Here is a 25,317-nt window from a genome sequence, read left to right as displayed (position 1 = left end):
TTCAAAGTATCTCCCCTCCTCCCGGCCACATGACAACATTAGCTATTTTGCATGTGTTTGTAAAACCCGCTCACACAACTCAGGTATCAAAGCTGTTATCTAAAACTGACTAAACAGAGACAAAAGAGGGTGTTGGGACCCTGGGAGGGTCACTTGCTTTTTACTGTTGGACACGGGCTCTTCTCAGCTATGTAAGCCCTGAAATAGACCACAAAACCAAGGGGACACAAGGATACATGTATATCATACTTGCCAACTTATGGCAGTCAGCGTCCGTGAGCTGCAGGGGGGAGGTGGGCGTTCGGGGGCCGGGCCAAATGCCGCGATTCTCTGGGAATGGCGGCATATTGGATCTAATTCAATGCATGAGGCTGCCATACTCTTCCGGGAGTCCGGGAGACCCACCTGGAATCCGGGAGCGTCCCGGACATTCTGGGAGAGTTGGTAAGTATGAGGTATATTTACAAGTATTTCTTACTGTTTGTACTTTATTACTGCTTTAATGAGAATACTATTGCTATACTGATCTATACATTTATATGTGAACTATAATACTTCTATCCTGAACCAGTGGCGGATCCAGGGGGGGGGGGGGGGGCGATCGGGGCCCTCCCTAGCAGGAGCTTGTTGCGGCAGCTGCACACTATGCAGGTCCGTTCGGCAGAGACAGGCAGGGAGAGTGTGCCTTAACAATCAAAAAGGGGGCAGGGACTAAATCGCCCCCCCTAAAATAAAATTCGAGATCCGCTCCTGTCCTGAACTATATATCACTAACTACTGTTGTACTGAACCGTATATTTATATCTGAACTATAATACTGCTATCCTGAAGTATATATCTATTGCATACTTGCCTACATTCCCAGAATTTGAGGGGGTCCTCCCGGACTGGCCGAAATTCACAGCATTGAACGGTGGGGGCGGGGCTTAAGCACTTAATTAAGCCTCACCCTTGCTATTCAATGCCGTGAAATTTTTGCCATTTTATAGTGGGGGCGTGGCTATGGTGACGCAATGACGTAACCAAGCCCCCTTCTACCCCCTGTCACATGACTTCTCCCCCGGGATCTCCCGCATGTATGATCTATTGTAAGATATATTGTTATACTGATCTAACTGCTATAATGCTGCTATACTAAACTATCCTGAATTATATATACTGTACTGCTATACTTCATTGTTACTAGTAGACATCTATTATAACTAATTTCTAAGATACTACAGAGGGAAGGTGAATAAAGATAGATATATAGAGAATGTATAGAGTAAGTATAGGACAAAGGAAAACATTACAGTTAGTGTAATATAGTAATGGTGGTGAATGCAGGATTCATTATAACATATGTTCTGAACAAAGCTTTAGCTTTGGAATTGTTATCCTGTGTTATTTATATAGAAGGATATTATAATAGATATATGTATAAACTGTAGGTGCAAAGTTGTCTGTATATATGTACATACCTATGATTAACAGTAAAATATCTCAATACTTACACATGTAACGAGTATTGGTTATTTATAACGGGTATATGTATACACTGTGAAACATCCCCAAGATACAGTAGGTATTGGAAGAGTAATCCTGGGCGGCCTCTTCGTTTTCTTCTTTAAATTCCTGTGCGCATGCGCCGATCGCAGCTTCCGGGCCGGCGCACAGCTGTACAGTCAGTGAGACGGGCAGAGCAGTTCAGACGTGCAGGATTGGAGGTAAATCATTGGACAGGAGGGATCACATGATCCCTCCACACATACGCTGTCCAGCTCTGCTCTTCGGAGCAGAGCTCACAGCTGAGAAACTTTTCAATTATGAAAACTTACGCCAGCTTCTGCTGGCATACATAAGCATGAAAAACAAGTGTACAATATTCAGCAACGGATAATGATACATTACGTTACTGAGCAGTCCCCTTACACTGTTATGGGGACTGCTTTGTAAAGCGAGAACAGATGCAAAGCAGCAGATATCTATAATATCTGCTGCGATGCAGTGATAATAAATAAGAATTTTGCGGTTCATTTAACACACTTTTTAGTTTCATAAATAAGCCTCTTACCGTGGTGAAAGGACTAAATATGGTGACGTTATTTAATGAAAGTGCATAAAGGTGTGATTATATAACAAGCGTATCTAGGAACAGAATATGAAGATAGCGTGCGCAATTAAGGCATAACTTTTGGATCTTTTACAGGGCTGTTCTTTAAAAATATTTTTTTTTAAAACCAACAAAACATGTAAAACAAACACATAAACCTGTACATTATTTTATGGAGTCAAAATCTCTGTTTTTATCGACCACAGCAGGGGCAAACGCAGTATTTGTAGAGAGGGGTTTCCATGACATGCCGCCAGTGGGCGTGACTAGCATGTATGGGGGCGTGGCTATAATTTTAGACAGTGCTTGACTGCTCTCCAAATCTTCCTATCCCCATCACATACACATGCAATGCTGCGTGCACCACTGTTAGGATTTAATAATTAGGCTTCCTGGCAACCAACCCGGACTGTAAATTAATGTCATTCACCTTTAATAAAAAGATCCATTTCCCCCCAAACAACACCAACATTAAATTAATAGTATTTACATTTAATAAATAAACCTTTCTGCTCCCAAACATTAAATAATTAGCAATCACTTTTAAGAAATAGCTCTTCTTCTCCCCAAAGTCAGCCACACACTCAATTAATAGCACTCAGACCACCCCAGCATTAAATGACTAGTCCCATCATCCCACCATTAATAGGTCCGCAATAACCCCACTATTAAATTAAATAACCGCAACTTTCACCCTATCAGTAAACTAAAATCTCCCACTTTCAACCTACTATGAAATTAATAATTCACACCCCATCCATAAATACCCCCCTACACTTACATTAAAATCCCTCTCCTCCCCTCCCCCACACTTATATATAAGTCCCTCCAAGCCTATGTTTACAAAGGACCTATTGTACTTATGCATTAAATCCCCCACTTACATTAAAAGCACATGAGACATCCCCCCCTCCCCCCCCACACACACACACACACTTACCTTCTTCATCTAGTGCTGTGTCTTGTGACTCCCTGCTGCACACATGGGACATGCAGGCAGTGGGACACACAGCAGGGGAGAGAAACTACTGAATAAGCTTGCTACTTCGTGTTGTATATCTGGCTTTGCCTCTCTCTTTTACAGAGAACAGATTGTGCTATATACCCCTCTGGGATACCTGCTTTCCATACCTCTGGTATCCACCTTTGTGAACAATAACAGCAAATTAGAGGAATTTCTTTAGACGCAGATTATCATTCTATAGAAATTATAGCGACTGAATCTGTTTCCCTCATGCCGTCTCAAAAAGGTGGAAATCCACTTAACATCAATAGATTTCTTTTCGCCAAGAACAAACAGCGTGAAGAAAACTGCTATTGGCAATGTAACAAGTTCATGAATGGCAGTTGTCGACCATGGACGATCACTGTTGAATTTGCAACTAGTCGCGGAGTCATGTCACACACAGAACATAACCACGCAGCGAGGGCAGAAAGAACTGATGTTGCCAGAGTAAAACACATCAGGGAACGGGCACGGAATTTGGGGGAGACCCCAACACAGATCATACAAAGTATGACAGCAGAAATGCCATCAACAAGCACAGTGTACATGCCAAATCGATCTGCTGTCAGGCCATCGGTGAAGAGGGTGAGACTCGCTGACTTGCCGGAACAGTCAATGTCTATAATCGAGATCAATGTCCCCGACAATTTAAAAGAAATCGATGGAGAGCTGGAACACTATGAAATTACTTTTGGTATAAATTTATTTAAAGCAAATAGCACAGGGCGCTTATTTATATAATTGCACGTGCACTTCTTTTTGATATTGTGTATATTGTGAAATAGGAAATCGCTATCTCTGAGACCAGGGTAGAAAATTTGGTTTTCTGTTGTAACCTTTCAAAGCAAATACCTTAATTATGATGTATATCTGATTCAATAAGTCTTTGTTTTGAAAGTCTTTTGCATATCTTGGTGCAAGGAAATGCTTTTGTTTGTAACCTTGCTAGAGGGAATGCATTCATGTCTGAGGTATATGTTTGATTTCTGATAAGCATTTGTAAGTCTGTTGTGTAGTCTAGAGGATGTCCTCATTAAGGCTAATTAAGTCTATTCAATGTGGACCAACACTTGAATGCACAACAGGAGGCTGTTACCTGAATGCAGGTCCTGTTAGACAGTCAGGAACTCTAAACAATGGAGACAGAACATCTGAAGAAATCAGAGGGATGTGGAAGTTAAACTGTGTTAGATGCAAAACTAGATTACATCCTGAGATATGATGGAAATCAAGTTGATATGGAAGTTCAATTGTTAGATGCAAAATTATATTACATCCTGAGATTTGAGGGAATATTCGAGACGGGTTGGAGCCAGCTAGGCTCAAGGGGCTGGCTTACCTCTGCTAGGAGTTATGTCAGAACTGTGTAAAAGGTGAGCTGTTTGAGCATGTAATGTATCATTCTGATGTTCCATCTGACCTGACCACTGATACCTCTAATCAGTGGAACTGTCCTTGCCAGGACACTTGATCAATAGACATCACTCTGCTTCAAAGACCTGCTTGACAACTTCTTCAATATTGGTGTAATCCTGTGACAACAGTTTCTATATGTGACTCCCATTTTTTCAGGGACCAAATGTAATGGGACAAACTAAACAATCCTACATCAAACTTTCACTTTTTAATACTTTGTTGCAAATCATTTGCAGTAAATTACAGCCTGAAGTCTGGAACGCATAGACATCACTAGACACTGGGTTTCATCCCTGGTGATGCTATGTCAGGCCTCTACTGCAAATGTCTTCAGTTCCTGCTTGTTCTTGAGAATTTTCCCTTCAGTTTTGTCTTCATCAAGTGAAATGCATGCTCAATCGGATTCAGGTCAAGTTATTGAATTGGCCATTGCATAACATTCCACTTGTTAGCCTTAAAAAACTCTTTGGTTGCTTTTGCAGTATGCTTCGGGTCATTGTCTACCTGCATTGTGAAGCGCCGTCCAATGAGTTCTGAAGCATTTGACTGAATATGAGCAGATAATATTGGCTGAAACACTTCAGAATTCATCCTGCTGCTTTTGTCAGCAGTGACATCATCAATATATACAAGGGAACCAGTTCCATTGGCAGACATACATGCCCACGCCATGACACTACCACCACCGTGCTTCACTGATGAGGTGGTATGTTTTGGATCATGAGCAGTTCCTTTCCTTCTCCATACTCTTCTCATCACTCTGGTAGAAGTTGATCTTTGTCTCATCTGTCCATAGGATGTTGTTCCAGAACTGTAATGGCTTTTTTTAGATGTTGTTTGCAAAACTCTAATCTGGTCTTCCTGTTTTTTGTGGCTCACAAATCTTGTGGTGAACCCTGTATATTCACTCTTGTGAAGTCTTCTCTTGATTGTTGACTTTGACACATATACAACTACCTCCTTGAGAGCGTTCTTGATTTAGCCAACTGTTGTGAAGAGGTTTTTCTTCACCAGGGAAAAAATTCTTCTGTCATCCACCGCAGTTGTTTTCCGTGGTCTTCCGGGTCTTTTGGTGTTGCTGAGCTCTCTGGTGCGTTCCTTCTTTTTAACAATGTTCCAAATAGTTGATTTGGCCACACCTAATGTTTTTGCTATCTCTCTGATGGGTTTGTTTTGATTTTTCAGCCTGATGCCTTGCTTCACTGATAGTGACAGCTCATATTGAGAGTCGACAGCAACAGATTCTAAATGCAAATGTCACAAATGTCAAGTTGATCAAATAACGAGGGAATAGCCCCCACATGTCCATGAAATTTGAGTCAATTCATCATCATCATCATTTATTTATATAGCACCACTAATTACGCAGCGCTGTACAGAGAACTCATCAGTCCCTGCCCCATTGGAGCTTACAGTCTAAATTCCCTAATATAGACACACACTCATCACACACAGAGAGGGAGAGACACACAGAGACTAGGGTCAATTTTGATAGCAGCCAATTAACCTACCAGTATGTTTTTGGAGTGTGGGAGGAAACCGGAGCACCCGGAGGAAACCAACGCAAGCACAGGGAGAACATACAACCTCCACACAGATAAGGACATGGTCGGGAATCGAACTCATGACCCCAGCGCTGTGAGGCAGAAGTGCTACCACTAGGCCACTGTGCTGCCTGATTGTCGATTGTCCCATTACTTTTGATCCCTTAAAAAGTGGGAGGCACATATAGAAACCGTTGTACATCCTACACTGTTCACCTGATTTGGATGTAAATACCCTCAAATTAAAGCTGAAAGTCTTCAGTTAAAGCACATCTTGTTAGTTTCATTTCAAATCCATTATGGTGGTGTATAGAGCCCAAAATATGAGAATTGTGTCGATGTCCCAATATTTATGGACATGACTGTATATAACAGTTTTGCACAATATGATTATAGAGAAATTTATTTTAAGGAATAGTTGAGAATATAATAAAAAAAATTATATTTATTGTTTAAATCATATAATTTACAAACTATACATCAATTTGCTTTAATTTACATCTGAATTAATATAAACATTGACAATTAAACATCACAAACCGCGGCAGTTAAAATAAAATATTGGTTATTAATAATAGTTCCTCCAAGAACAAAAGATTAAGGTCTAATTAAATACCATTAAGGAACACAACGAAACATCTGACGTATTATTGCTATTAAAGACATAGTAACTGGCGTAATGCTTTGAGTGTGACAGAAAAGGGTAGTAGCAAACACTGCTAGAGAATACATCAAAACATACAGTAATAACAAACATGATCGAGAAAAGTATATACGTTCATCTACGTTCAAAGTTATGTTACAACTATTATGGCCCCAACGGATTTGATTGTCAATAATAAACTAAATACATTACAAAGATACGGAGAGTGTAATGTTTGATAAAGCAAATATAAAATGTAGTAATCTGGTACATATGGAATTACATAACTATTAATGATATCGATTTCACTATTTCCGTTTTCATACACCTATTTTTAGCGTGAGTAAATTGGCTTTCTATTTTTAGTAATAGATTATCAATTTGGGTATGTGTACTAATATAATGTGTAGGGTTTATATCTCAGTAGTGATTTTTTTCTGCAGACATTAATGTCCTGTCCGTAATATTGTATGTAGGAATATACTGAGTAGTACTTTCAGATTTGTAGCTTATATTTCAGAGTCGTTTTTATTTTGGTAGGTATTTATGTATGTAATATTTATTTTTGGATATTTTATTGTAGTGATTTTAATAATTGTAGGAAATATTTCCCAGGAGGCATTTCTTGTGTAGACATTCAGTATTGTCGTTCACCTTTATTGTAGTCATTCATTTTAAACACAAGGGCATGTGCTACATTTTAAACATGTGGACAGAATGAATCTACCGACATTTACCGTCACCATTTTGATTCAGCGTCGGAAATATGACCATCACCGCTACACTCATACTATATTAGGTAAAATTACACCACTGTATCACTTTATGTTATTTACACACATCTATACCTAAAAGTACAAAAATATTCTCAATGCACAATTTTCTTAATAAAATTGAAACCATGTGAAACAAAGCTCACCCAATATACAATAGAATTAAATTATAGTCATAATCTCTACACAGTATATAAAGCACTTTCATGTGTTAAAAGGAACAGACATGCGCTTGTATTTAATATATCATTTCTGTTACAAAATCTTCATTAAAGTAAGTGAGGGCGTGAAAAGCAGGATTGTAAATGTCACATTACTGGGGGAACGAGTGGTGGGAGATTGGACTATTGAGGACGTTTACACAATTGTCCAGTGTGTCTTTCTTCACACCTAATCACAGATGACAGCTTCCCAGAGAAGAGAGTAAGCGTATACCTATATGTGCACTGGGAGGATCAGATTGTTTTTTTTGCAGAGTGCACTGAATATGATTCTGAAATGAACATGACTGTGTGTAAGTAACGGGTATAATTTTAATGTGCTACAAGCTTAATACAAGTAACATTACATGTAAATATCATTACATGAATTACACACCGTTATGAGTAGCCTGGGAAACAATGTATCCTATTGGGGTTTTAATTAATATCATGATGTGACCAACAATGATGTGCTGTAACCCATAGCCATCTGATATCAGTATTTAGCAGCCTGGTGTTATCAAACTAACAAAAGTGATAATCTGGTTGGTTGCTACTGGATACAGCAACCAATGTTTTACTGGCACCATTTACTAAATAACCTTTCTGAGTTCATAGAAAGGTATGAGGGAAAGAATAAGGAGGTATAACAGACACTAATAGGAGCACATGAAGTGTGAAGCGGGCAGGGTGCAGTGTTCCTTTAGATATATTCAGTACTCATAGCTCTGCTGGTCCTGGCAGAGAATCATCAGACAGGCCACGTTTGGTACACAGGAAGATCCAGTAAAGTGTAGTCAGACAAGCCAAGTTTGGTACACAGGGATATCCAGCAACACACAGGAAAACAGAAATGGTACACAGAAAATCCAGCAGATATCACTACACAGGGAGCAGCACAGGGGAGTCAGACGCACAGCAACACAGTTGCACTGACACTGAGCAAGTGTCAGTGCTGATATTTTATAGAGGCAAATTCAAAAAATCGTGCCTCCCAGTATGGATATTATGGTGATACAATAAAGAAATTTGCTTATGATTTGCTTATGCTACATTCAGATACTCAGGGCAATTCTCTTGTGTGAATCCGGTTTTCTTGTTATTAAGAACATTTAAATGATTTCTCTCCTGTGTGAATCTTTTGATGTGCAACAAGATCTGACTTCTGGCTAAAAGCCGTGCTACATTCAGAGCATTTAAATGGTTTCTCACCTGTGTGAATCCTCTGATGTCCAAGAAGATGTGACTTGTTGGTAAAGCAATTGCTACATTCAGAGCATTTAAATGGTTTCTCACCTGTGTGAATCCTCTGATGTCTAAGAAGATGTGACTGGAGGTTAAAACACTTGCTACAATCAGAGCATTTAAATGGTTTCTCTCCTATGTGAATCCTCTGATGTGTAACAAGATCTGACTTCTGGCAAAAACACTTGCAACATTCAGAGCATTTAAATGGTTTCTCTCCTGTGTGAATCCTCTGATGTCTAAGAAGATGTGACTTGTTCGTAAAACACTTGCTACATTCAGAGCATTTAAATGGTTTCTCACCTGTGTGACTCCTCTGATGTCTAAGAAGATGTGACTGGAGATTAAAACACTTGCTACATTCAGAGCATTTATATGGTTTCTCTCCTGTGTGAAGCATCTGATGTATAAGAAGATTTGACTTGTTGGTAAAACACTTGCTACATTCAGAGCATTTAAATGGTTTCACATCTGTGTGAATCCTCTGATGTGAAACAAGATCTGACTTGCGGGTAAAATACTTGCTACATTCAGAGCATTTAAATGGTTTCTCTCCTGTGTGAATCCTCTGATGTATAAGAAGATTTGACTTGTTGGTAAAACACTTGCTACATTCAGAGCATTTAAATGGTTTTTCTCCTGTGTGAATTCTCTGATGTACAACAAGATATGCATTGATGGTAAAACACTTGCTACATTCAGAGCATTTAAATGGCTTCACTCCTGTGTGAATCATCAGATGTTTTACAAGAGACGACTTCTGTCTAAAACACTTGCTACATTCAGAGCATTTAAATGGTTTCTCTCCTGTGTGAATCCTCTGATGTGTAAGAAGATCTGAGTTGTTGGTAAAACACTTGCTACATTCAGAGCATGTATATGGTTTCAGGCCTGTGTGAATCCTTTGATGTATGATCAGTTTTGCTGTACATGTAAAACGTTTGTCACATTCAGAGCACAGATAGGGCTTCTCTCCTGTGAGATTCATCATGTATATGATGTGAAACGAGTTGTAGGTTTCTCTTATTCATAAAATTAAATTAGCTTGTGTAAGTTCTCTAGATTTTAAGAAGAATCAAGGTCTGTAGCAGATATGAGTTGTAGGTGATATTTTCTCTTGGAATACTCAGATGTTCAGATAACAGGATCCTTTCCAAGACGTCTTCTATTTTTACTGGAAATCATGCTCATTAATTCACCTGTAAGAAAAAAAAACGTGTGTCAATATTTAAAAAGATTCCTTTACTCAATCTACTTCAACTGTAGTAGTGTTATATTGTGTAAGGAAAACATTTTTTTTATGCACAAAGATATATAACCCAATCATTGTCCACTGTTTTAATTTTTGTGTACGTTGCCATGTCCCCATTGCCAGTCAAATGTGAAGTACAGAGAATGCTATCCTCCTACTGCAGATAACAATACTTATTAAGATGCACATGGTGTATAATGGATTCTGTAAATATTTGCATAATCATTATGGAAATGAGGATAATGAGAATATCTTCCAGGCATTCCGTTCAGTTCTATGACAATACAATATCTATCATTTGTTTACGTATTAATATATTCTTATGTAAAATATATGTGGGAACTATCTTTTGTGATACATAGCTTTCAGACCTTCAGTTACATAGACTGCATGTGTGTATTCCAGTGAACACATATATCTTTAAATTAGCAGCTCCACCATTTTGTAAGTGGCAGCTATGTCACTCTAGTGCTGAGCCTGCAGCTAACCACAGGATGTGATGACATACCATGTGTGTATTGCTCAATGAACACATCCATTAAGGCAGATGCTCAATGGTCATAATTTCATTGCTTTTTGTGAGTATAAGACTTTCAATACTTTTATTACAATTTAGATGATGTGGAGTTTTTTCCTCATATGTTCTCCACTGGCCGCTCTCTTACCCCCTGCATATACTGAGCACCTCATTACATTGTTGATGTAGGAGTGCAGGTCACTGTTCAGAGTAGCTGGGTGTCACTAAAAATGATATAGATATATATGTGTATGTATGTATATATTCCTGGGAGTCAGGAAGTAGGGAGGTGAGAATCTGGAGTCAGAGACTGCAATCCAAGACCTCAGAAGAATTGGGGGATAGAGCAGATGGGAGGCAGACAGGGAGAAGGAGCAGATCCATATAAGTTGATGCCAGGGCCCCCACACCTCCAGCAATACAGTGCTACTGAAGAGAATGCCAGAAATACCCAAAGGAAATAGGGGCACTGGAAGAGACAGACTGTCAAGGGAGAGAAGTGCTTACCCTAGTGTAGCAGCCAGGGTAAAGAGAAGATATAAATGGAAGAGAAATTGCCAAGAGTGAATTCATTACAAGCAGAGAGGCTACATGTTTTCTCTGCATGTGGGAAGAGTTTTGCCTGCAGCCCACCACCTGTCACAGAGACCCGAGGAGTAGCAAGCAGGTAGATAGAGGATTGCATCAGTGAGCAGTGCAGGAAGAATAACTGAAGCACATACCACATAGAAGCTCTCGGTGTGATCTCTCATGCTGTGTGCAGTCCCTCTCAGTGATTTCTGCTCACCACACTAAACAATGTGACAGATGGACACAGACCCTCAGTCAGCTGATCCTCTCACTGATGCCCAGGTAAATTACTATATCTCCATTAAAAAAACAAACAATCACTGATGGCCCGCTTCCATACGTTAATGATGTCCTATGTGTGGCGGCGGAAACGCCCCCTTTTCTCCCATAAACGCATGGCCCTATCTAAACAACGTAGGGGGCTGATGCTTCCTAACCTCTCTAGTTATCAAGAGGCTTGCATATTGAGCCATCTGCGGGACTGGGCGCTCCCCCCACCTCTAAGCCATGGGTGGACTTGGAGAGAGCCTTGTGTCCCAGCTACCCGCTGCTGGACCTCCTTTGGACACCTAGGCCGGTCCGTCCATCTGTTGTATGCAGGCTATGGTCCATTTCGGATGCCATGTAGGTGTGGGATAGAACTATAGGGCTGCATCCAAATTTTGTTCTGCCGTCTCGTAATCTCTCCCTACAGGCAGTGGCTCAGCTTATTCCAGACCTAAATCTTGCTGTTTGAAAAGCTAGAGGGATTACCTCCATGTCGGATTTATTTGCCCAAGACCTCTTTCTTCCCTTTCCTCAGCTCCAAGCTCGTTATAGTTTGCCATCCTCAGAGACATATAGGTACTTGCAAATCAGACACTGGGTCAGAACTGTCTCTAGGACCCCCCACTCCCTTATTTCACTCCCAACACATGTCATTGATAGATGACGAAGGGTAGTGGGAGAGGCGGAATAACATCCTGGTACAACTACATTTACTCCCTGATCCCCCCAACTAAAACACCTGCACAAACCCAGTGGGAGACGGATGTGCAGTTAGTGCTCACTGAGCGACAATGGGAGAGAATCTATGTAACTTCCCACCATATGTCTAAATGCATTAACCATACCGAGATGCAGGTTAAACTTCTCAACAGGCTATACCTTACCCCGGAACGGCTACACAGGTTCTGGCCAAGCCAATCGTCAATGTGCCCAAATAGCAGATATCTTCCATGTATTCTGGTTATGTCCAGTGATCCAGCCGTTGTGGAGCGAGGTATTTGTTTTGATTTCCTTAGTTTTGAAGACTCCTGTTGCTCCAGACCCAGCTTTAGCTCTCCTTCACATCTACCCGACTTCTATTCCAAAGCATGATCACTATGTATTGGGACACATTTTGATTGCTGCTAGAGCAGCAATAGCACAAATTGGAAGTCTCAGACCCCCCCTACCACTGCTCGCATCATCTCAAAGATAGAATACAGCTTTGAGATGGAAACAACAGACACGCCCTACGCCTCATCTGCATCAGCTCCCATCATGAAGTGGTTTAGGTGGCACGTGTACATTACGGACGGCCCTGGGTCTCCTCAGGATATTTCTGGTTTCCCATCAGACTACTCTCCAGCGGCTCTTATAGAACCCCCCCGGCCAGCCCGCATGCCCTGTTAGTCTATTTATGGTGGAGAAGCCTCCAGAATGCCAAAATGTAGTTTGACATGCTCTGCAACATTTCTCTATGTTAAATTGTATACTGTTAATATTATGTGCCTTATCTTAATTCAGTGATAATCCTCCCCCTGCGTGGGGATTCCCATGTGTTTTTCCCTATGTCTGTACTTTCTTTCCCCCCTTCCCTTTTTTTTTCTGTACCCCATATACCTTTGGAAAAATTCAATAAAAATATTGATGCAAAAAAAACCCCAAAAAAACAATCACTGATATTCAGAATAAAATACATATATAAAAATTGCAAAAATATAAATGGAGGGTATAGCTTGACGTAGCATGAAGTAGGACACACTTTTTCCTGCTCTCTTCCAAAATTCCACCAGCACATCCATAGTTTCCTAGCCTACTCCTGCCCTTTCTCTGCAACTTGGACTCCCTGCACCTCTGTTACCTTGGGTGATCCAGTTGTCCCGGTATCGCAGATCTGGGCTCTGGGAAACAGCTCTACCATCTGACTGTCTGCCCTCCACCTGGCCTACCAACCCGGGGGTCTGGTGTCATCCACTGCCTCGTTCTGTCAGCCCTGCCTATCAGCGCCACAAGATCACCAGAGGTGAATCTTCTTTCTCCCTTCATACCAGCCTTGCCCTGATCTACTTTCCCTGCTGCACCATCAGAGTGTGCGGCTCTGCTACCCCAACAGGTCTTGAACGTCATCTTGTCGTCCTACTTGGTGATCTGCGGCTCTCTGGACCGCTCCCTACCTGACTGTTTTGGGTGTTGCCGATACAGGATGTGTACTCCTCACCCCTCTGTGGCTTGCCTGGTGGTCCTCCGATACCTGTGGGGCTGCTATCCGGGTGCACCCTGTCTGGCGAGAATCCTCCAAACTGCTGCCGCCATCTTGCCCTGCCATGCAACACTGCATGTTGCCCGATGCCTCTGCTGGCCCCAACTACAAATACAGCGCAACATCCCTTGCTTCTTGGGACTACTTGGCCTCCTGAATATGCGGGCACAACCTTTGGCTGCACTTCGTGCTGAGGACACAGTGAGTACCATCCATACCGTTATTATTAACAGATTGTGCCTCTCATGTAGGATTGCAGGTCATTATACCTGTACTATTTGGAACATCCTTTCCTGACCCCACATTGTGTGAACTACTCCAATAAGTATGATCAAGTATGAACCGTAAAACAATAGTTCTGTGCTGGGAACGAGAGTGCCTTCCTGCAGCTTGCAATGTGGCAGCTGGGCCAAGGTTAACGGCACCTCCTTATTCCAGGGAATATAACTACCACTATTGGGCCCTATTGTGTCTTTCATCCACTAGCGGTATCTGCAACATAGCAGTTGGGCTGTGGTAGACTGTGTTGCTGAGATCTTTGCCTTACAATTCATCACCATGGGGAAGAACAGTCAGGCGTCTGTAAACAAACTTGAGAAATATGACCGTTAACCCCCGAATAACACTGCTAAGGACAGCCCTCCTCTCCCTCACCGCTCCAAACCCACGCCCGACCCTGAGCCTCCCACGCAGGGTGACCCCCCTGCTCTTCACCAAGTTTTGCTTACCATTACCACCTCAGAGAAGAGGGTTACTGATAAAATAGGTGATGTTCAGGTAGATCTCTCCCTGATTCATAACCTACAGAAAATGTGTGAACAGGTGGGAGAGACAGTAAAATCGTATATCTACGCTGGGTAACTTTACTGTTTTTCTCAAACATTGAACAACTTGGCTGTACAAACTAACCAATACAAACCTAAAATGTCAGACCTGGAGTGTCGCCTCAGGCGCAACAAACTCAGGTTTGTGGGCTTTCCGGAGCGTGTTGAGGGCGCTAATCCTGAACTGTTTCTGGAAACCTGGCTCCTCAATCTGTTTGGTAAAGAGGCCTTTTCCTCTCACTTTGCAGTGGAGAGGGCGCATAGACTTCCACTTCAGGTGCTACAGCCTGGTGCACCCCCTCGCACCTTCATCACTAAAATGTTACATTTTAAAGACCGGGACGCTGCTCTCCAACTCAACATGGACCACTCCAGCTTGACGACCACAATATTTCTGTGTTCCCGGACTTTGCTCTGGCTGTTTAGAAATTGAGATCCCAATATATCCATGTTATGTGCAAGCTGTGCGACAGGGCTGCCCTTTGTCCCCTGCACTATTTGCCTTGGCTATAGCGCTCTTGGCATGTTTGATTCAGGCTCATTCCCACATTATTGGTCTCCCTGTTGGCACAGCTAGGGACAAGATAGCCCTATATGCGGACGACATGCTACTGTTTCTGTCTGATTCCTCTTTGGTACACCTTTTAGGCACAGTCAGGGTGTTTGGTCTGTTCACAGATTTATTGATTAACTGGGGCAAGTCTACTACTTTTCCTTTACATGGCACAATTCCCCCTATTTTGCAACAGTCACCGGTATACCTCCCCAACACTGGAGGTAAAAAAGATCCAGGATAAACTTGCAGACACTCTGTAAATCCAAGGGCTTAGGGGGGGTTGGCTCTCCACATTCTCAGACTATATTACTACGTGGCACAGTTGGGCCATATGATTGCTTGGGTGGGGAGCACACACTTTGAGGCTTTGCTGGGATTCGTGGGCGAGCAGGTGAGGCTTCCGTTATGTTTGACTCCTTTACAATTTCTGTTGGTGGGGAGACACACCAGCACTGTGGCTCCAATTGTTAGACAAGCTACTAAGATCCGAAGAATTGAACACTGTTTATTGGAGGGTAGCGAATACAACCTCTCTACCCCGCTATGGAATATCAGATATACTGATATCTACCACTACCATCAGTGCACAGGATCTTGCTTCCTATTTCAAGGACAAAATTGATAAGATCAGGCTTGAAATGGTATCTCCCTTGACAAGCAATCAGCTCAATTCCTTTGTAGCACCCTCTGACACTCTCTCTTCATTTGATCCCACAAATGAAGATGAAGTTTCTACTCTCTTCTCATCTTCCTACTCTACCTCCTGTTCTCTTGATCCCATTCCCTCACAAATTGGTATGTCCCTGTCTCCTGTGCTCATTCCCCCTCTAACTAAAATCTGTAATATATCTCTTTCTACTGGTATTTTTCCATCACTATTCAAGCATGCAGTGATTACTCCCATTTTAAAAAAACTAAATTCTGACCCTAACTCTCTCGTAAATTACTGCCCCATCTCTCAGCTCCCATGCCCCTACAAGCTTCTCAAGAGAATTGCCTACACTCGCCTCACACACTTTCTTACAGCAAACAACCTATTGGATGCTCTTTAGTCAGGCTTTCACTCTCAACACTCCACAGAGACTGCGCTGACCAAGGATGTCAATGATTTGATCACAGCAAAAAAATAATAACCATTACTCTCTTCTAATTCTCCTGGATCTCTCTGCTGTATTTGACACTGTTGACCACTCTCTCCTCATACAAACGCTACAATCCCTAGGTCTTGAAGGCACTGTCCTATCCTGGTTCTCATCCTACCTATCTAATCGCTCTTTCCGTGTTAATTTCTCTGGATCCACCTATGCTCTGCTTCCTTTATCAGTTGGAGTACCACAAGGCTCAGTCCTAGGTCCTCTGCTATTCTCTATCTACACAACTTCTCGTGGAAAACTGATAAGCTCCTTTGAATTTCAGTATCATCTTGTTCTGGCCACCAGTGCGGCATAAACTCATAGAACAGGTAGAAGAGGTCTTCACCTTTAGCAGCCGCCTTTCCCGTAGAACTGGTTATGTTCACAGGTACTCAGATGCCCCCAGGTCTTATGCTCAGAGTAGTATGAGTTTAGGTCAAGGTCACAGGCACCGATTCAGGATGCAGGGACAGGTGTAAGGTCAGGGTCACTAGCAGAGGTTCAGAATCCGGGTTCAGGCAATAGATCAGGGTCAGAAGCACAGGTTCATAGTCCAGGAACAGGCAAAGGTCATACAGGGGTAATCAATCTCAGGTTAAACACCAAACACAGGAACAAATAGCAGGCAGCAGTACTGGAACAGGACGCTATAACCGGCAGTGAGGCTCAGACCTCACTGCCTTAAATAGTACAGATGGCCAATCAGAACACAGTCCAGAATGTGTTCCCAACAGCAGAATAATTAACATGCAGAGCCAGCAGCCAATAGTAATACAGAGAATCAGCAATAAACTAAACCTTTAATCAGCCTAGATTAGCTGATCTTACACAGCCTTGCAAGGCTGGCCCTACCTAATCCTGTTTGACAGCTGGCCGGGCGCGGCGTCAGGGAGACCAAAGCGTCCCGGTTGTTGCCCAGGCACAGAAACCGGAAGTGACGCCCCGGTTGCCGTAGCAACGGCCGGGACGTCACCAGAGGACCCAGGAGAGTCTCGGCGGTCACGGGCACCGCTGGAACTCTCTAACAGTACCCCCTTGAGGAGGGGTCAAGGAACCCCGACATCCAGGCTTCGTGGGAAACTTATTGATAAATTCTTTAATGAGTCTCCCAGCGTGGAGACGCCTCTGTGGTATCCAACATCACTCTTCTGGGCCGTAAGCCTTCCAATGGACTAGGAACTGAACTTGATCTTGAACGTTCCTTGAGTCAAGGATTCTTTCAACGATGTATTCATGGTCTCCGTTCACAATCAGAGGCCGGGGTCTGTTAGAGGAAGGCTGATTGAATTTGCTGGGAGAAACGTTTTTTTTTAGAAGAGAATAATGGAATGTAGAAGGTATTTATAAAGAAGGTGGTAGTTTGAGCCTGAATGCTACTGGATTCATTTTTCAATGGTAAATGCTCCAATGTATCGGGGTTCCAGCTTCTTGCAGGGTTGTCTTAATTTTATTTTCCATGTGGACAACCAGACTCGATCCCCCACCTTCAATGAACACGGACCACGATGGCGAACAGCAAAGGCTTTGGATTTTTGGGAGGCTTGAGCTAGTGCAGAGTGCACCTTTTTCCAGACAGACATCAACCTGGCAGTGAAGGCAGGTGTTCCAGAATCACCAACGGGAACAGCAGAAGAGATAGAGTTAGATTTTGGGTGGAACCCGAGGTTACAGAAGAATGGGATGTGTGTGTTGCGGAATGGCAGGAATTGTTGTAAGCGAATTCGGCCCAGGGCAAGAGAGAGGACCAATTATCGTGAAACTTGGAAACATAGATGCGTAGGAACTGTTCCAAGGACTGATTGGTTCTTTCCGTCTGACCATTCAACTGAGGGTGGTAAGCAGAGGACAGACTGATACTGAATCCAATGGAATTACAAAAGGACCTCCAAAATCGTGCAATAAACTGGGAACCCTCGATCCGAAATAATGTCTTCTGGAAGGCCGTGGAGACGGAAGATATGCGTAAGAAGCAAGGTGGCCAAACTCCTAGCATCTGGTAGTTTGGGTAAGGATATGAAATGTGCCATCTTACTGAACGGTCCACGACTACCCAAATGGTGTTATGACCCACGGATACTGGAAGGTCAACAATAAAATCCATCGATTTTGTGTCCAAGGCCTTCTTGGAGTAGGTAAGGGTAACAGTAGACCAGGAGGACGGCTTCCAGACAATTTGTTTCTGGCACATTCAGGGCAAGCACGGACGTGACCCTCCCCATCAGCAGACAAAGTGGGCCACCAAAGCCAGCGGGAAAGAATTTCAATGGTCTTGTGAATTCCAGGATGACCCGCTGAGCGGTTGTCGCGACTCTCCATGATGACGGACTTTCTTAGGTGAACCGGAACAAATAATTTATTAGCTGGTGTCAGAACTGGAGCAATATTCTGAAACTGGCGAAGTGTGGCTCCCAGATCCCGGGTTAGTCCAATATGAATAGAGGTCGAGGGGATAATAGGCAGCGGGTCAGGAGACTGAGGATGACTGGCCATAAAACTTCGGGACAATGAATCGGCTTTAGTATTTTTTGAACCTGGACGGAATGTGATGAGGAACTTAAATCTGGTGAAGAACAAAGCCCAGCGGGCCTGCCTGGGATTCAGAGTTTTTGCGGTCTGGATATATTGGAGGTTTTTATGGTCAGTGAAGATGGTAATGGTATGTGCAGCTCCCTCTAACCAGTGTCGCCATTCTTCCAATGCCCACTTAATAGCCAGCAATTCACGGTTTCCAACATCGTAATTAATTTCAGCAGGTGAAAATTTTCTAGATAGATAAGCACAAGGATGTAATTTTTTACTCTGCGGGTCTCTCTGCGAAAGGATGGCACCTCCACCAACATCTGAGGCGTCTACCTCCACAATGAATGGAAGTTCTGGGTCAGGGTGTCTAAGAACTGGTGCAGAAATAAATGCAGCTTTGAGAGCTGAAAAACTTGCCAATGCTTGTGGGGACCACTCGGCTGGGTTAGCTCCTTTTCTGGTGAGAGCGGTGATAGGAGACACCAAAGAGGAAAATGAGCCAATAGACCTTCGATAATAATTGGCGAAGCCAAGGAATCTTTGGATCAACTTCAAGTTAGTAAGGAGGACCCAGTCTTGAATTGCCTGAACTTTAGAGGGATCCATTGCGAATCCTGATGAGGAGATGATGTACGCCAGGAAGGCCACTGTGGACACCTCAAATTCACATTTCTCCCTTTTTGCATACAGATGATGTTCCCAAAATTTCAGAAGAACCTGGCGGACATGTTGGCGATGCTGAGACAACGACTGGGAATAGATTAGTATGTCATCCAGATAGACAACAACTGTTTTTCCAAGGAATTCCCATAGTACATCGTTGATTAGGTCGTGTAAGACTGCCGGAGCGTTGCATAAACCAAATGGCATTACGAGATACTCATAGTGTCCCGACTGAGTGTTAAAGGCTGTTTTCCACTCAACCCCTTTTTTGATTCGGATAAGATTGTAGGCACCTCTGAGGTCAATCTTTGAGAAGATAGTGGCTGTTTTAAGCTGATCGAACAGGACAGAAATCAACGGCAAAGGATACGTGTTCTTAACAGTGATGTTATTCAGACCACGTAAATCGATGCAAGGCCTAAGGCTGCCATCTTTTTTAGATACAAAAAAGCAACCTGCTCCTACAGGAGACTTAGAGGGGGGAATGAATCCTTTCTTCAGGTTTTCCTCCACATACAGCTCCATGGCCTGAGTCTCAGGGATGGATAGGGAATGTAGACGCCCTCTGGGCAACTTGGAACCTGGTACAAGATCAATCACACAGTCATATTCCTGATGTGGTGGAAGCGAGTCAGCTTTCTTCTTGCAGAATACATCACTAAAGTCCCGATAGGGAGCTGGCAGCAAATCTGGACTAGGCTGGAGAGCTCTAAGAGGTAAAGTCAGGCAAGAAGCGCAACATTCTGGGCTCCAACGGATGATCTCCCCTCTTTTCCAATCAATAAGGGGATTATGGCTGCAAAGCCAAGGATACCCCAGAATCAAAGGAGCAGAGGGACAGGTAATCAGGAAGAATGAGAGCACCTCTGCTTGAGTCTTCACGAGTATTCTACCCCCAGGCAAGCGGTTACTATCCAAACCGCAGGTGGTAATGCTTGATCCTAACTTGATATCCGGAATCTCAAGCATCTGAGCCAAGTGGATATCCAGGAAGTTACCTGCTGCACCGCTATTGAGGAAAGCTGTCACCTCCGCGGATTTGTCACAGAAGGCTAGACGTCCAGGGACCAATAAAGAGTTTCCTGAAGAGACAATTTGAAGACCTAAGCGCACCTCTTCACCAGCGCTTAGGCTTTGGCGTTTCCCGACTTGTTAGGGCAGGAACGAACTAGGTGGCCTGATTGGCCACAATACAAACAAAGGCCTAGGTAGCGTCGTCTGGAGCGTTCCTCTGGAGGCAGGCAATAAGCACCTAACTGCATGGGTTCAGAGGAATCCAGAAAAGAAGAACAAGAACTGGGTGGCGAGCCAGGAGTTATGGAAGAGTCCCGTTCCGTTTTCCTCTCTCTAATTCGACGGTCATTTTTAATGACAAGCTGCATCAAATCTTCAAGTGAGGCGGGTACTGGATACAGAACTAAGGAGTCCTTAATTTGCTCGGTAAGGCCCAGGCGGAATTGACTCTGCAGTGCCGGATCGTTCCAGTTGACCATCGCCGGAATTCCGCACAATACTGCTCAGCAGGGCGACGTCCTTACCTTAATGCCCTGAGATGAGACTCAGCTGAGGCCACTCTGTCTGGGTCGTCGTATAATAACCCCAAGGCCTGGAAGAAGGCATCCACGGTTTGCAAGGATGGACTCGTGGGTGGAAGGAAGAAGGCCCAGGACTGAGGATCACCCTGGAGTAAAGAGATAACAATCCCGACTCTTTGCTGTTCCGAAAAAGAGGAGCTTGGTCTAAGACGGAAGTATACCCTGCAACTCTGTTTAAAGTTGCGGAAGGCGGACCTGCTTCCCGAGAATCGGTCAGGCAAATTCAGCTTTGACTCTGGAGAGAGGCCAGAGGAGGCTTGCTGAGGCTGCTGGTTTCTGGAGGCCTCTTCTTGAGCTGACAAACGATGAGAAAGGCTCATATCGCCTGAATCTGGTTAGCCAGGACCTGAGCTGGAAAAAGATTCGAGTCACCGTTATCCATGGCAGGATTACCTCCAATCTTCACTGGCCGGTTATAATGTTATGGCCACCAGTGCGGCATAAACTCATAGGACAGGTAGAAGAGGTCTTCACCTTTAGCAGCCGCCTTTCCCGTAGAGACTGGTTGTACTCAGATCCCCCCAGGTCTTATGCTCAGAAAAGTATGAGTTTATGCTTACACAGTAGCGCACAGGTATAGGAGGTTGCACATGGAGTAGCGACAGGCCAGATATCGGCGGACTGGACAGGGCACCAGAGAATATGTCAGGTATAGGCAGAAAGGTCAAGGTCACGGTTCAGGATGCAGGGACATGTGTAAGGTCAGGGTCACTAGCAGAGGTTCAGAATCCGGGTTCAGGGTCAGAAGCACAGATTCAGAGTCCAGGAACAGGCAAAGGTCATACACGGGTAATCAATCTCAAGTTAAACACCAAACACAGGAACAAATAGCAGGGTTGTTGTCTTGCGTTAGCAGTGTAGAGGATGGTAATATGGTAATCTAGGGAAATTAAGATGGTGGTTGAGGAATATCAAAACCTTGTCTGAAGAGGTGGGTTTTCAGTGAACGCTTGAAGGTTTGAAGACTAGAGGAAAGTCTTACTGTGCGAGGGAGGGAATTCCACAAAGTGGGTGCAGCCCGAAAAAAGTCCTGTAACCGAGAGTGGGAGGATGTGATGAGAGGGGAAGAGAGACGCAGATCTTGTGCAGAACAGAGGTGTCGAGTTGGGAGATATTTTGAGACAAGTGAGGAAATGTATGTTGGTGCAATTTTGTTGACAGCCTTGTATGTTAGTAGAATAATTTTATATTGGATTTGTTGAAATACAGGCAACCAATGTAGAGACTGAGAGTGGCTCAGCAGAGGAAGAATGGTTAGTAAGGAAAAAACACAGTAGTCTTTCAGGGCATAGAGAGCCCAGGCGGTCAAGCCCTGACCCCCCACCCCCACACGGTAACCATGGAAGGAAGAGAAAATCCATGTATATATAAATATATATTTAATCTCAAGAATAATAGTTATAATAGCCTGGGGATGACTCATTCCTGATCCACCTGACTCTAAAAATTGGTGGGCCATTAGTCAATGCAACGGTGCAACATGAGAAACATGTATGCTTCTCGCAAGGCCAAGTCGAAGTACCATAAAATCTGGTCTAGATGGTATAGCTCCAAACATAGGGCGTCATTGAGGACCTGGTTGCTCGGGAATGATGGTGTGTTTTGCTGGATTGGCAGGAGGGGAGGGGCTCTATGGACGGCCTTCCTGATGCACAAACTTTTATTATCAAAGCACTCCTACCCTGGTTACCATGTGGGGGTGGAGGGGGGGGGGGGGTCAGGGCTTGACCGCCTGGGCTCTCTATGCCCTAAAAGACTAATGTGTTTTTGAAAAAGTGCATAGCTTTTGTTTTATATCTCTTATACATTTTCATTGCTTATTTAGTGTCTTAGGTCAGATGCCAAACTCTATATATCTCCCAAACTTGACAAGGAACCTTAATTTGTATGAAGTGTACTAGATGTCTGTGTATTTTGCTTTTTTCTGAATGTTTCTTTCATGGAAAACTCAATAAAAATCTACCAAATTTGAAATATAAAAATCAATAATGTACAATATTAAAAATAAAGGTATATTATATATAGGGATGTGCACCGGCCACTTTTGGTGTCTCGTGTTTTGGATTCAGATTTGCTTGAGGTTTTGGGTTCGGATTTGTTTCGCAAAACACCTGACGAAAGGTTTTGGTTCGGATTTAAGGTTTCGGATTAGGATTTATTTTGAAAAAAACATAAAATGTGCTAAAAACCAGTTTTGGGTTTTTTTTTTCACTCCTACGCTATTATTAACCTCAATAACATTCAATAACAATCATTTCCACTAATTTCCAGTCTATTCTGAACACCTCACAATATTGTTTTTAGACCAAAAGGTTGCACCGAGGTAGCTTGAGCACATAATGCCAAAAAAAGAGGTACAAGATGGAATTGTTCTGGGCCCTCCCTCCCACCCCTCGCGAGATTCGACGCGAGACTTGGACGACAGAGCCTCGTTTTCATTTTTTTGCCCGCGGGAAATATCCGAACAGTGCTCGGATCCCGTTCGGATCCGCAGTGTTCGGGTGGGCTCGGATTAGCGGAATCCGAGCCCGCTCATCTCTAATTATATATAACATCTAATATTTAAAGCAAACATAGCAATGTCCCCCAACCATTCAGTTGCTCTACTATGTGCAGTCTAGCTTTTACACAACATAAAGGATAATATTCAGCTTACTTGTTTGATCCTGTATAAGATCATAGATGGATCTCATGGTGTAGATACCATGGGCCTTATTCATCCATTCCTGATTCATTCAAGGAAAGCAAAGCAAAAAAGGAGTAACTTTGCATCTTGGGAAAATCATATTTCAATACAAGGGGTGGAAATCTGCAATCGTCCACAGCTGTCCTGTGTGTTGCTGGACCCCAAGTGAGCAGGAAGAACCACCTACAAACAGTCACTGTGGGTGACAAGGTAACTGTGGAGTTAAGAGGCACGGGTGATAATTTTACGCTGGTGCGTTCAGAGCTGGTGGGGTTAGAGGACTTCCTTCCAGGAAAATGTATTTGTGCGCAAGGGGTGGGTGGAATTCACCTTACTGTGCCTATGGCCAAGGTTTACCTTGATTGGGGTGCTGGAAGAGGTCTAAGAGATGTAGGGGTATCAGATAATATTCCTACCAATGTGTTACTTGGGACTGATTTAGGTAGGATGCTGTCTCAGTAGGTCTCTAATGATGACGTTATTGACTGAAAATATCCACGTTTTTCCCCAGGTACTAGGGAGGTTTGTTCTATGGTACCTGAAGTGCGTATTGATGTTAATGCTACACGTTACTGTATTAGAATCTACTGACAGTACCCATGTTTCTTCCCAGGTGCCAGGATGTGATAGGGAAAGAGAATGACATATTGTACATGGTACGGGTAACGATGTTAATGTCAAAAATAGAAATGCATTAGAATCTAAACCTGTTTTTCCACTGACATGTGACAATATTTCTGCAAATGTGTTACTTGGAATTGATTTAGGTAGGATGGTATCTCAATATGTCACTAATAATGATGTTACTGACTCTGATGAGAGTACCCCTATTTTGTCCTAGGTGCCAGGATGTGACAGGGAAAATGTAGGTTCAATTGTACCTGAACTGTGTAAGCTATCTGTATCTAAGGAGGAAGGGACAGGTGACCATGTTCTTGCAAAAGGTTGTAATTGACACTGATGTGGATACTTTGACAGCTAAAACTGGGGTAGATGGCACTGTGACTAATTCTGTTGGGTTAGAGAAAAGCAATTTTTTTGCCCAGGTAATGTGTCCAGGAGTGAGGTGTTGCTGGATCACTTATAAACAACTTATCATATAAATAAATTAAAATTATTAGCGCAGTGCGCTAATTTATATCATTGCAAATGTACTGATTTTTAATATATGATGCTGTACTTTTGTACAGGAAATGTATTTATTGCTGAGACAGACCAGGGAGGAAAATTGGATTTGTGTAAGACAGGAGGAAAGGAAATCCTGAATTAAGTTAATTATTCTTTTCATCTCAGAAGTGACAAACACCTGCTTTGGCCTGAAGTCCCAGCAGGGGGTTGTTACCTGTGTACATGTCTTGTTAGAGAGAGACAGGAAGCCTCCTAACAATATAGACAGCACATATGAGAAAATCAGGTTGGTGTGACAGTTAAACTGTGTTAGATGCAAGATTAGATTATATCCTGATGTTAAAATATTGAATGTGATTTATCAGTCTTTGCGGAGCCATCTAGGATCAGGGGACGCTGTTACCACCCTGCTAACATTTATGTCAGAATCTGTATTGTATTGTCAGAG

The 25,317-nt window shown here is 43.0% G+C and overlaps 2 protein-coding genes across 2 annotated transcripts in view; both read right to left on the bottom strand.

Moving 5' to 3' along the window:
* Positions 1-25,317, bottom strand: part of LOC142151019 (uncharacterized) — a 570,528-nt gene that overhangs the window by 377,690 nt on the left and 167,521 nt on the right. The window lies entirely within an intron of this gene.
* The window catches only part of LOC142151005 (uncharacterized), a 30,574-nt gene continuing 11,742 nt past the window's right edge, over positions 6,486-25,317 (bottom strand). Inside the window, exon 2 of the mRNA XM_075206262.1 lies at positions 6,486-10,118. Coding sequence (XP_075062363.1) covers positions 8,777-9,910 — 1,134 coding nt within the window. The 5' untranslated portion in view covers positions 9,911-10,118 and the 3' untranslated portion in view covers positions 6,486-8,776. The remainder of the gene's footprint in view (positions 10,119-25,317) is intronic.

The sequence above is a fragment of the Mixophyes fleayi genome, chromosome 4 (genome assembly GCF_038048845.1).
Source record: "Mixophyes fleayi isolate aMixFle1 chromosome 4, aMixFle1.hap1, whole genome shotgun sequence".
NCBI lineage: Eukaryota > Metazoa > Chordata > Amphibia > Anura > Limnodynastidae > Mixophyes > Mixophyes fleayi.
The sequence above is the reverse complement of the archived record's forward strand: the minus strand, read 5'-3'. Positions and strand labels throughout refer to the sequence as shown.